Source organism: Hemicordylus capensis, chromosome 1 (assembly GCF_027244095.1).
Source record: "Hemicordylus capensis ecotype Gifberg chromosome 1, rHemCap1.1.pri, whole genome shotgun sequence".
In the NCBI taxonomy this organism is placed as follows: Eukaryota; Metazoa; Chordata; class Lepidosauria; order Squamata; family Cordylidae; genus Hemicordylus; species Hemicordylus capensis.
This window is the reverse complement of record NC_069657.1, coordinates 291838660-291852757: the sequence shown is the minus strand read 5'-3', so window position 1 is coordinate 291852757 and position 14098 is coordinate 291838660. Positions and strand designations below refer to the sequence as shown.

Below are 14098 nucleotides of genomic sequence, written 5' to 3'. Positions count from 1 at the left end.
AAGAAACGTCGCTTAACCGAAAAAAATATACGAAAAATACCAACAAGGAAATAATGATCTGCTATTACAAGTCTAGTCCAACTAGAAGAGGTTATTTAAAAAGAATGTACCAAATTTGGAAAGAGAAGCATCCAGACACAGAAATAACAGAACAAAGGCTAGCAGACCAGAGAAGATTCATAATAAGAAATAAAGTATTCACAGGAGTTGAGCTGGAAGAACTGCAAAGAGCAACACAGGCTCAAGATATGGAAGAAGAATTATCACCAATTGAAGAAGTTGCTCAGGCGCAGGTGGAGGAGGTGTTGGAAATCGAGGATGCCACTGTTGCCGAACTGTTTCAAAATCAAAACCAGGCAACCTCCCCTTTGCCTTCACCTCAAAAATCCGAATGCCGTTTAACAGAAAAGCAACAAGAACTAAAGCAAAAAATAACTGAGCACATGAACCAAACAACCACCAGGGTTCGACTTCCAGCTCTAAAAACAGTTGCCAAAAAACAACTTGCTCAGGCATTAAAAGATGTCAATGCTGCACTTGCAGAAATAACAACCAATAATTTGCAAGAAACAAACCAACTAATGTACAGTGCAGCAACAATAACACCACAAGAGCTCGTATATAAGATCAGTGGACCTGTCAAAAAAGAAAGCAGTACATCACCTAAATGGAAGATTAGATTAGAAAATAAAATCTCCAGGCTTAGATCAGATGCTAGTAAATTGAAAGATATGAAAGACAAGAAGCTGAAGAATGAAAACACCAAACAGTATCTGATCCAAAAATACCACCTAGATTCAAGGAAAATTAGAGAAGTCCTGGAAATAATAAAGCAGCAAATAACAGCAGTGTCAAAGAAGATAAGAAGATATGAAGCCAGAATTACACAACACAGGCAGAATCTCCAATTCCAGTCGAATCAGAGATGTTTCTACCAAAGCATAGAAGGAGAAACTGCAAGAAACGTAGAAACATCAAATAAAGAAGAAACAGTGCAATTCTGGGGGAAATTATGGGACAATCCAATAGATTATAATAAAAAAGCAGGATGGATGAAAGAGGTCGACAAATGTAACCAACAAATGCAAGATCTAATAATAACACCAGAATTAATAAGTGAAAGAGCAAAGAAAATTAAAAATTGGACTGCGCCAGGCGACGATGAACTGCATGGCTTTTGGCTTAAACACCTAACAAGCCTTCATAAACAACTATCAAAACAGTTCAATCACATTATGAAAGGCGGTGATATTGAACAATGGCTAACAACTGGGAAAACTCATCTCATCATGAAAGACCCAGCAAAAGGTGCAGTTCCAAGTAATTATAGACCGATAACCTGCCTGCCAACCATGTTCAAATTATTAACTGGAATAATAGCAGATGAAGTGATGCAACACTTATTAACTAACAAACAGCTTCCAGTTGAACAGAAAGGAAATTGCCTGAACACCAGAGGCACAAAAGACCAGCTGCTGATTGACAAAATGATTTTAGAAAACTGCAAGAGAAGAAAAACAAATCTAAGTGTTGCATGGTTTGACTACAAGAAAGCCTTCGACTCATTGCCTCACACATGGATACTAAAATGTTTAGAAACAACTGGTGTCAGCAAAAATATTCAGATATTTATTAAAAAAGCAATGAGCAGGTGGAGTACACAGTTAACAATCAATGGCGAGGCACTTGGACAGGTTAGCATTAGAAGAGGCATTTTCCAAGGGGACTCACTATCCCCTCTATTGTTTGTAATCGCCATGACCCCACTTTCACAAATACTAAACAAAACAGGCCTCGGATACCAAACATCTAAAACATCAAGTAAAATCAACCATCTGCTGTACATGGACGATCTGAAGTTGTATGGAAAGTCCCAGTCAGAAATCGAATCACTGCTAAACACTGTCCGTATATTCAGTAGCGATATAGCAATGGCGTTTGGACTAGACAAGTGTGCTGTATTAATAATGAAAAGAGGAAAAATAACAAAAACAGAAGAAATAGAAATGCCCAATGGAAGCAAGATCAAGAACCTGGAAGAGAAAGAACCTTACAAATACTTGGGCATTCTCCAGGCTGATAACATCGCACAGACTGAAGTTAAAAGAAAAATTGGAAGTGAATACATCAGGAGAGTTAGAAAAATCCTCAAGTCCAAACTCAATGGCGGGAACACCATACAAGCCATAAACGCCTGGGCTATACCTGTTATCAGATACACTGCAGGAATAATAGACTGGACCCAGGCAAAGCTAGAGACGCTAGATCGTAAGACCAGGAAAATAATGACCATCAATCATGCTCTGCACCCCTGCAGTGATGTAGATAGGCTCTACCTCCCTCGCAGCTCAGGTGGAAGAGGAATGCTGCAAGTCCATCAAACAGTAGAGGAGGAGAAAAGAGGCCTTGAAGAATATATCAAGGACAGTGAAGAAGATGCACTTAAAATGGTCAAGAACGAGAAACTATTCAACACCAATGAAACAAAGAAGGCCTACAAGAGAGAACAAGTCAAGAACCGAGAAATAAGCCGCTGCATGTTCAATATTTGCACAATATAAGTGGAAAATCAGACATCACCAAGACCTGGCAATGGCTTAAGAATGGCAACTTGAAGAAAGAAACAGAGGGTTTAATACTGGCTGCACAAGAACAGGCACTAAGAACAAATGCAATAAGAGAAAAATCCACAACAAACAGTAAGTGCCACCTTTGTAAAGAAGCAGATGAAACAGTGGACCACCTGATCAGCTGTTGTAAGAAGATCGCACAGACTGACTACAAACAAAGGCATGACAAGGTAGCAGGGATGATACACTGGAACATCTGCAAAAAATACAAGCTACCTGTAACCAAGAATTGGTGGGACTATCAAATTGAAAAAGTTGAAGAAAATGAAGATGTAAAAATATTATGGGACTTCTGACTACAAACAGACAAACATCTGCCACACAATACACCAGATATACTTGTAGTCGAGAAGAAAGAAAAACAAGTCAAAATAATCGACATAGCAATACCAGGGCATAGCTGAATAGAAGAAAAATAAATAGAAAAAATCAGAAAATACAAAGATCTACAAATTGAAATTGAAAGGCTGTGGCAGAAAAAGACCAAAATAATCCCAGTGGTAATTGGCGCCCTGGGTGTAGTTCCAAAAGACCTTGAAGAGCACCTCAACACCATAGGGGCCACAGAAATCACCATCAGCCAATTACAAAAAGCAGCTTTACTGGGAACAGCCTATATTTTGCAACGATATCTATAATAACCAACAGTATTGATGATAAAATTCTGGCATCCCAGGTCCTTGGGAAGGACTCGGTGTCTGGATAAAACAAACCAGTCAATAACACCTGTCTGACTGTGTAAACAAGAAATAATAATATAATAGGGGCCCTAATAATAATAAAAGGGGCCCTAGCATTTACATCTTCCTGTCTTCAGTGATGGGAGCCAGGTCTGGCCTAAGGGATGGGCAAGCCAGACAGTTGTCCCAGAGACCTACATGAAAGGGGCACTAAGCAGTGCTTGGTGGTTCACTGTTTGTTGAGTGAAATATCTGCAGTGACCCAGGGAGAAAAAATGGGCAACAATGATAAACTAACCATGAGTGGGGTGCCAAAAGCACTTATCCAGGGTTCTATTCCCCTGGTGAGGGCACAGTTAGTAATACTCAGAGCCTCCTACCACAATGCATAGGTAGAGATTTATAGGACGTTTTGCCTGAAGACTGAAAAGAAATTGTGCCTTAAATTTTCTCAACAGGCCGCCAGAAATATTTATCTAATATACATTATATATTCAGTTAAGTCTTTATACATAGATAATCTGGTTAGTTATACAGATGCTACTGATATAAGAATAGAAGTAGTATATCTGACAGATAAATTTAATATATATTCTGAATATGCCATACCTTCAGAGAATTAAGTGCTTTTATTGTCCTCTTCAACTCCTAGATAATTCAGTTCAAATTGCTTCTGGGTAGATTAAGTGCAGAGGATCATTCTGAAACACAGTGGCCAAGGCTTACTTTCATATTACCTTTTCATTCTGAGAGTACATGTTAAATGTAGCCATTACCGCAACATTCAAACAGAGAGATTTCAAAAAAAATATTTATAGCTGCATTCTGAACTGAGTTTAAATGTAACAGAAAACATATGGTTGTGACAAGTCATTACTGCAACAGTAAATCCAATATCTTTGCTGAACAAACTCTTAGTTGTGAAAGAGCTTTGGGGGGAATATTCTATTTTATGTAATGGAGCAATTTTGCAACTTATTTCTAGCAATAATATTTCTCAGCATTTGGAAGCTAATGTATGACTAAAAATACACTTTCCATGAAAACCAAGGAAGTCATATATAGAATAAGATGAACAAACTTGAATTGGGGGTTGGAAGGGGATTCAGGTAGATGTGGATTGAGGTCCAAGAGGCTGCAAATATGAGTGGGATTTGTATTGTATAGAACAGTACTAAAGTACTAAATAATGGCAAAGTAACTACACAAATGTTCAAGTGGGAACCACACACAAAGCCAGGTGCGGCATGTGGAATTCGCAAGTTAGTTTCATTATAGACTGCATCGTTTCAGCTTTAACAAGATGGAGTGGAGACCATTTACCCTGGGAGTCTTCTCTCCCATTGAAATCCAAGGGGCTAGGTTAAGTAAACCAGTTTAAGAGGCTTGTCCATTGGTGCCTAGATTACACATAGAAAACAATGGAGTTTCTCCTGGTGATATAATACAAGTCTCAGATGAATGTGATCCAAAACCAAGCTGCAAATACATACGAGTGACACATACTTCACAGGATATGAGCTTTTGTTTGTGGCAAGGAGGAAGCATTTTGTAATGAAGCATTGTTAATTTACTGACTAAAGAGGTGATGTGCTAAAAGGCTTGGGTCTTGCCTATAAGGAGAGAGAATTGTGAAACAAACCTTCAGAGTAACTACTTTCCTGCTGTAGATTTGTCAACTTCATGGTCTATGCAGAATTAAGAATCATCGCCAAATACACAAAGGATTTCCCCCATCTTCTTTACACATACATTGGCGGTTGTTAAGGACTTCTCTATTGGAGTCTAGATTATTATAGCCCAATGGTAATGTAAACACAAAAGAACCGTCAGCTTAACAGAAATATCTGGTGTCCTTAACAGAAATATATAGATTCCTAAACTTTTTAAATTCTGAAATGCTTGTTCTAATTATTTGTAAGTTGTGCTTTAGCTTCTCTTGTAAGTGTCTGTTTCTTGAACACAATTCAGTGTGCAGTTATATGTGCTTAAATTTCATTGAAATAAATAGGCCTTACTTTTGGGTTGGATTGTGGCTGTTCTATTACATTTTTACCTCTCCGCTCCGGTTATATTGGCTTTTATGTCTCTATTCTTCCCCTCTCTGATATATTCTTATTATTCTGACAGTGCCCTGACCTGCTTTTCTCTGCCACCCTCTTCATCCACTCTCCCCACAACCTCCATAATTTTGTAAACCAATATTGTATCTCCATTCATAGTATTAATTTTTCTGAAGTCAAAAGCCCTAAATGTTTTAACTTTCTCCATCTCTTACTCTATCCCACTTAGATTTGCACCTAAGGAGTTCCAAAATAAAGAACAGGAAGGGTGGCCGGCAGGCGGGAAGGCTGCTTAAATTCACCTTCCCTCCAGATGAATGATTTCATGTTCCTGGGAGCACAGACTGCGCTCCCAGACAAGCAGCATTCCGTGGTGCAGCGTGAAGCTTCAGAGGCTGGGATGATACATCCTGGTCTCTGGGGATCCCACAATGCACTGTGCAACACGTGCGATGGACTGGGGGATTCCACTGAGAGATGGGTGCTCTAGGTGCCTGTCTCTGTTTTAGGGGTGTGCACAGAAAAAAAAAACCACACACACACACACACACACACACACACACACACACACACACACACACACACACACTTATCCCCTTTAGGGGAGTTTCCCCTCCCCCACTGGCCTCCCTTGATGCATATACCGGTCGGCCAGCTCTTTGGCCCTTTTGGGCCTTCCCCCTCCGGCTCGGTGGCCATTTTGGAGGCTGTCTCACCTGCGCAATTGGCCTCTAAAATGGCCACTGTACCAGAGGGGGAAGGCCTGAATGGGCCAAATAGCCAGCCGCCCGGTATGGGCACCAAGGGAGGCCAGTGGGGGGAGGGGGAACCTCTGAGGACCCCCCGCCGCTGCCTCCAACTCCCCCAGAAGGGCTAAGTGAAAAAATATAAAAAATAAAATAAAATAATTGCGAACCCCCCGAATGGTCAGAGGGTGTTCAGTCCTGGGTCGGACCAAAAAGGGGATGGTTCAGTTTGACTGACTGGTTGACAATGAACACATTCAATGTCAAACCTGTTTACACATCCCTACTCTGTATGCTGGACTGGAAGCAGACCATGCTTGCACATGAGCAGGTAGCTGGGGTTAAGGGAGTGATTGCTCCCTTAAGCTCAGCTAACAGCTGGGCTTAAAAGCCAGGCTATGTGGCACTGCCCTGCTGAGATAGGGCCCAATCATGGTGGTTCTCACACACAGTCTAACCCAGGTCGGGCATCCCTAGCCTGGGTTAGATGGCATGTGAGAATAGCCTCACCTTAAGTGACGCAGCGGGGAAATGATTGACTAACAAGCAGAAGGTTGCCGGTTTGAATCCCTGCTGGTACTATATCAGGCAGCAGAGATATAGGAAGATGCTGAAAGGCATCATCTCATACTACGCGGGAGGAGGCAATGGTAAACCCCTCCTGTATTCTACCAAAGAAAACCACAGGGCTCTGTGGGCAGCAGGAGTCGAAATCGACTTGATCACACACTTTACTTTACCTAAGACCCTAATAAAATGACATTATGTGTGTCTGTCAGAACATGAACAATAATTTATTAGTAGTGTAATGTATTAATGTATTAAATTTATCTAATATATTTATATACTGCTTTTCTAAGAGTTCATGGGTAGCATTCAGGCTAAGATAGTCATAACTGAGTTCCATTGACATTTATGGACCTTAAGGTAGTCAAGATAACTCTCACTTATTTCAGTGGTGCTTCTCATGAGTAACTTTGTCTGAATGCTATCCCATAATAAGCAACAGCAATTTTGAAAAGCAGCATTATAAGAAAGCAACCTAGTTGATAACAGTACAATCTCAATGCATTTAAAACAGATAGCATGTTAAGTTAAAGTTGCTTTTCCCCTTAGAGTGTATCTCTTCTTTTCCATGGGTTTTTTGGGTTACTCCTTGCAGTATTTTTGGTCACTCTGTATTTGTACAATTTTAGTATTGTAAGCTGCCTTGAATAGCTTGGGAGGAGAGCTGGTCTTGTGGTAGCAAGCATGCATTGTCCCCTTTGCAAAGCAGGGTCCACCCTGCTTTGCATTTGAATGGGAGTCTACATGTAAGCACTATAAAATATTCCCCTTAGGGAAGGGGCTGCTCTGGGAAGAGCACTTGCATGCAGAAGGTCTCAAGTTCCCTCACTGGCGTCTTCAAGATAAGGCTGGTCGAGATTCCTGCCTGCAATTTAGGAGAAGCTGCTGCCAGCCTGTGTAGACAATACTGAGCTAGATGAACCAAGGGTCTGACTAGATTTAAGGTGGCTTCATATGTTTCTATGTTCTAGCTTGCTAGAAAGGCAAGACACAAAAGTTTTAATGAATAAATAAAACAAGGAAGCTTGATGCCACCATCCAGGCTCAGCAATATACACATATTAGGAGCATAAAAGAAATACTAGTGTTCTTAACATTTTTCATATATAATAAGAGTAGCTTTGTCACCAGAGAGACCTTCAAATGTATTTCATTTAAGTGCTAAAACAAAAGATGATAAAAAGAGATACCTTATTGGCTTCTGATTAACTTTCAGTTAATTAGAAACTTGGGTATGGCTTGATTTTGGCCCCTCATTTGAATGTTGTGAACATGATCTTCACCGGTTCCATGCTGTTCTCCTCACACATTCACCATGCCAAACTAAAGAGTCTATGTTGCATTTATTGCAAAGAACTTTCAAAGTATTATCATGCACTTTGGACAACTAACAGAACTCCTTTCCCCATTCTTCACGATATTTTTGCATTCTGCCTTTTTATTTTAAAGTAGAGGTTGGGAGGAAAAAGATTACAGACAGGCTGCTCAACTCTAGAGAGAGACCTTTTTGCAGAATGGCTTTTTTCACAGGCCTGGCTGCTCTCTGCTCCACAAGGCACAGCCTCTTCCTATCATCTGCAGGGACAGAGGTGAACTTTTGGTTCCAGAAACAAACTTCATCATGGGGGTTGTAGTACCAGAGCGCAGTTTGCTATCCAGCCTGCAGGGCTGAAGAAGACTGCTTTCTAGAGGCCTGCAACATGAAGCCCGTCTCTTCATTGTGTGTTCACGGCAGTCAGTGACTGGCCTACCTCAGAGTGCTGAAAACACAGAATAAACTGCGTTCTTTATTAAGTTGATAAAGAACAGGTACATGTTAATGCTAAATAAAGAACTGTTCTTTGAAATAAAGAATGGGTGGCAAGCCTAATCCCACTACCCTTCTGTGGCTGTTTTACCTTTATTAGAACCCAACCTTCTCTGTATCATTGTATACTGTAAGGCCCTTGAACAGGGCCCACACCACTTCTGTGTTCTTTTTAATGACTACTACATTGTTCATGCTAAATTGATGTGGAGCAATCATCATTTTAAAAGCCATACTGAAAGTTGTACATTATCCGTTATTTCCACAAAGAACTAGTTTCAGCGGTTGCATATAGAAAATTGCACAGCAATTTGGACCAAAGGCACTTGCCATGAATTACTGGCTATGGTTCTGGGCTTTCAGTAAGATAGGAGTGATGTATACTAAGGATTATCCACTCATGAATTTCTAGTTCTTTGCTAGTGAGAAAACTTGTCTTTGACTTGCAGTGGTGAACTGTTCAGATCCAGGTTTTGTGGAAAATGCCGTTCGTCATGGGCAGCAAAATTTCCCTGAATCATTCAGATACGGAATCAGTGTGGTATACCACTGCAAGAAAGGATTTTATCTTCTAGGATCAGCTGCTCTGACCTGTAAGGCTAATGGTTTATGGGACAGATCACTTCCCAAATGTTTGCGTAAGTATCAACAAATTGACTTAATACTAGTGCATGTTCTTTGTTAGAGGGTCAGGAACATTAATTATCAGAGAGTTAGATGTAAATAATTGCTTTTGCCTGGTGTACTATCAGTACAGTGATTTTTGTGACACACTGTGGGAATGGTTTTAACAAGTTGTCTCTTTTCACGTATAGCGTTTTTCAGTTTCTTCTAAATACAAACTATCACTTATAGGTAAATCTACTCTTGGAGTCAGTTTTTTAAAATAGTTTTTTGAATCTAAAGTGCACATTGCTTGCATTTTTAAGGGAAGAAGTGTACACTGAAGAACTACAATGGCACAGTTTCTTCTTGTATGAGATGGAGGCTGTTGGCCTGTATGTCTCTGTAGACCCGAATGGAACTCTCATCTCCCCTTTTACTCAGTGTATACACACAGCAGTACAAAAGCCATTATCTGGAACAATAAGTTGGTGCACTTCATGTTTCCCCAACAGTTCTTCTCTGAAACCTAGGGTTCTGACTGGGAATTTACTCAAGCTCATATCTGACCTATGGGTTTTTTTTTTATTTTAAATTTTATCTGGGTTAGTCTGCTTAATTCAGATTTTAGTTTCAGAAAATACTTTTGTAAAAGTCATCTTTACAGAAGGCAAAGGGGAGTAGAATTATACTTACCTGGTACAACTTTAAGTCTTTACCTGCACTTAATGGAAATGAGGATCTCCTCCATCCTGTGGATTACTGTCCACTGTCTTCTTTACTCAATCAGGAGCCAGTCTTCTATTTAATCTGTGTGTTTGCTCTCAAGGTTTTCAAGGACTAATCAGAGCACCAAGAGAAATTAACATTAAAAATCAGTCATACACTACTGCCTCTTATTGTGCATAACACTGACCATAGTTATAACTCCTATTTATAGATTTAGTTTTGTGTTTCTGAAGATAAACTGTTATGATCCTAATACTTTCTTCCCCCATGTAGTGATATCTTGTGGACACCCTGGAGTTCCAGCCAATGCAATTCTATCAGGAGACAAATTTACATATGGATCTCTAGTTCACTACTCTTGCGCAGGAAGTCGAACTCTCATAGGAAACTTTAGCAGAGTGTGCCAAGAAAACAGCCGCTGGAGTGGAACTCTCCCGCATTGCTCAGGTAGTTACGTGAGACATTGACTGAATGTGACCTTCTAACAAAAATTAGAACTATTCCGGCTTGTAGCAGTTTTTAGCTCCACTCAAGGTTTCTGCTTTCAGTTTTATTTTGCTCTTTGATAATCCATTCAGTCCAAATGTTTTTTACTTGATCAAAATGATAATACACCTCCTCTTTTACAAATATGATTTGCATCTGAAACATGTTTTGAACATTCTGTGTTGCTGTATAAAATCCATATGCCTGTCCATGTTGTTTTAAAAAAATGATTAAAACCCATTTTTAAAACATGAATTAGGCTGAGTATTTATCCTTCTAATCCTAACACAATTCATTATAGTTTCCATCACTCCCAGAGCATTAGCAACCAATCTTTAATTGAAGGAACTTAGGGCTTTTTCCATACCTGTGCTAAACAAATCTTTCCAGCAACTAGCAGATATTGCACCAATATTTGAATCTTAGGAGGATTGATTGACTGAAAGCACCCCAGCAGCAATATTTCTGGTACGATGTGTAACTAGTTATTGAACAAACAGCTTGCAGAACTTCTATTCAATGTTTTCTTATTCCCAGGCAGCCACACTACATATGTATATATGTTCCTTTCATTCCATATTGTTTCCATCAAAGCTCCTGATCACTTCAGTAATCTTTTTAACTCTCCATTGGCTAAGTACTACCCTGGGATCAGTGTTCCCTCTCACAGGGATTCCCAGATGTTGTTGACTATAACTCCCAAAATTCCCAAGCAAAAGCCATTGCTGATGGGGATTCTGGGACTTGCAGTCAACAACATATGAGAATCTCTGTTAGGCGGAACACTGCCTGGGTTCACTTACAAGATTATGATTTTTAATCTCACCCCCCGCCCCCAAAAAACACCCATGGAAAAAAGCCTAACAGTTTTCATAGTAATTCTTTATATATATATTTCACCAGGAAACAACCCTGGATATTGTGATGACCCTGGAGTGCCATCTCATGGAAGTAGGCTTGGTGATGAATTCAAGATAAAAAGTCTACTGCGTTTCTCCTGTGAAATGGGTTATCAGCTGAGAGGTTCCTCAGAAAGAACATGTCTGCTTAATGGATCTTGGTCTGGTTTGCAGCCAGTGTGCGAAGGTTAGTAGTAACTGCAATTAATTTATAGTTAACTAGTTAGTAGTGCCTAATAATTTAGTTAGTAGTAACTGCAGCAATTTGAGCTGTCAACTTCAGCTCTGTCAATATGATACTTGATACTTTTCTTTCCATAAAGTAATATTTGTAGTTTGAAATACATTTAAGCACTTGCGTAAATCAAATCTTGGCTCTTAGTAGGGGGTCATCAAGAATATTTTTCGTGTTGTGATATCAGTGTGCTAATGTGCATTGGTAACCTATAAAAGAAAAAGACTCAAATGGAAACTGCACATTCACAGCAGTCTGAACAGTCTAGACCAGGGTTTCTTAACCTTGAGCCCCCAGATGTTGTTGGACAACAACTCCCATCATCCTCAGCCACAAAGGCCATGTCTGGGGATGATGGGAGTTGTGGTCCAACAACATCTGCGGGCCCAAGGTTAAGAAACCCTGGTCTAGAAATAAAAAACACTGTTCTAAAAAGAAGATCCTGCCATTCAAAACTGCCTGCTTTATTTATTACATGTTTATTTTGCCCTCCCTCTAAGGAGCTCAGGGGAGCATATGGGGTCCTTTCCTCCCATTCTATCTTCACAGCAGTAGTGTACAGTAATCTCACTCAAAGTCACTTAGTTAACCTTGTGGCTGAGAAGGGATTTGAACCCAACCAACCCAGTTGTAGTCTGACACTCTAACTATGGTATTGCATTGACTCAGCCAAACTCTGGATATATTTTGCCCAGTTAGGCCAAACCATGCTAGTTGGTTTGTGAGTCTGTTGGAAACTTCCTATTGGAAACAAGTCTACCTTGTTCTCTAAGCTGAAGCCATCAAGACTAGAAATATAAAACACAACTAATATTTTTATATGGGTTTTTCAAGACATGTTGGATGCAAAGGTGTTTTAAACTGGATGTTTCTGCAGGCTTCCAATTGCTCATCCCAGGTTAATGAAAAGTGTCTTGTCTTGTTTAAACTCATTGTGGGGAAAGCATCTGCCTTAAGACAGTGAGACAGAATTGTATGCTGGGAATAGGAGCTGCAGGCAAGTTTTGATCTGGATTCTCACTTTGTCCTTTAACCACCTTGCTTTCCTCTGCCAAAAATCTCAGTATACACACAGATTACAAACATAAATGATTATGAACCTCTCCTATTTCAATTTATTGTAAGCACCTGTTCTCTTTTCCACCCAGTAATTCATCTTCCTACAGCTTATTTCCCACCAGTAAAACGTTTCACTGTTTTTTTCTGTTTAGAACGGATGTGCATTTATGGAGAGGTGTGTCTGTAGGCATTTTTATATGTAATATTAAAAAGGATATCTCACACTTAGTGTGCCATTCATGAACATTATTAATGCATGAATAAATCATAAAATAATTTGAAAATATACTGGGTATTAAGTTTTTAAATTCATGTTAGAACCTGATTAAAAACAAAACTGTTTGAAGCCTCATGCATAAGGGGATAACAACTAAATGCCTGGAACCAGACAGGCTTTATCTCTTCTTGCAAGCAAAGGCAATTGCTAGGAAAGCATGAAACCTTCTTCCTATTGTCCCCTGCATCCCACTGCAAAAGAACCACTTGAGAGGAAATGCTGGATCGTGCTTCCAAAGCAACAGTCTGGGACTTCCCTATTAGCAAATCATTTGATTAGGAACAAGACTACCTCAAATAAAAGCTGCTTTCCATCTGAAATGGTGGTTAGAGTGCTGGACTAGGACCGGGGAGACCCGAGTTCAAATCCTCATTCAGCCAAATACTTGCTGGGTGACTCTGGGCCAGTCACTTTTCTCTCAGCCTAACCTACTTCATAGGGTTGTTGTGAGAAGAAACTTAAGTTTCTTAAGTTTTTAAGTACACCGCTTTGGGCTCCTTGGAGGAAGAGTAGGATATAAAATGTAATAAATAAATAAAAATAAATAAAATATCATGGAGCACTGCAAGAAAAGTGAATCATGTTCAGCAAGGAATTCACTTTTCCACAAGAAAGCACAACAGTTCAGCAGTAAATAGTGACTGACATCCTGACTAATGCTGCATGCATGCTTCTAAGAACAGTGCGTGCACGCACACACACACACACACACACACACACACACACACACGTCATTGTGCTTCTGAAGTGTGGGTGGTTCTTGTACACTTCATACTCTGGAACTCTCCTTATTCTCTGAAAGCACTCTGTTACAGCAGAAACACATCCCTGACCCTCAGGGACATGTTGCTATTTTAACAGAGAGCTTCCAGAGCACAGGGAGAGCTCCAAAATAGCTATGATTTTGCACAATAATGCCCACACGTCACAAGCATGGGGGCTAGTGCTGAGTGCATGCTGTTGTTTGAAGCACACAAACAGCATTAGACTCCACCAGTTATTTGGGGGAAATGACACAAGTTGTTGCTGTGTTATATCCTGGAAAACAAACTGATGTGTGCCCTATATTTCTACAGCTTAAGAAAGAAAATGCTTTGAATTGGGGATGTGCATGAAAAAGAGTTTGCGTTTTATCTTGAGCTCGAAATGAAATGCAAAATACTCAAAACGTTCAGAGTCTGTTTCCTGTGTTAGAGTATTTCAGGCATAGGGAACAACGGGAAAACTCGAAACACCCCATTGTTCACCATGGGTAGCTCCTAGAGACACTAAAGTGGTTTGGGAGGAAGGGCATGATGGGTGCTATCTACCAACCAA

General features: G+C 40.0%; 1 protein-coding gene across 9 annotated transcripts in view; it reads left to right on the top strand.

Moving 5' to 3' along the window:
- Positions 1–14098, top strand: part of CSMD1 (CUB and Sushi multiple domains 1) — a 1678033-nt gene that overhangs the window by 1599930 nt on the left and 64005 nt on the right. For all 9 annotated transcript variants that reach the window (XM_053286225.1, XM_053286224.1, XM_053286226.1 and 6 more), the window contains 3 exons: positions 8943–9131; positions 10099–10272; positions 11215–11397. In XM_053286225.1, the coding sequence (XP_053142200.1) occupies positions 8943–9131; positions 10099–10272; positions 11215–11397 (546 nt within the window). The remainder of the gene's footprint in view (positions 1–8942; positions 9132–10098; positions 10273–11214; positions 11398–14098) is intronic.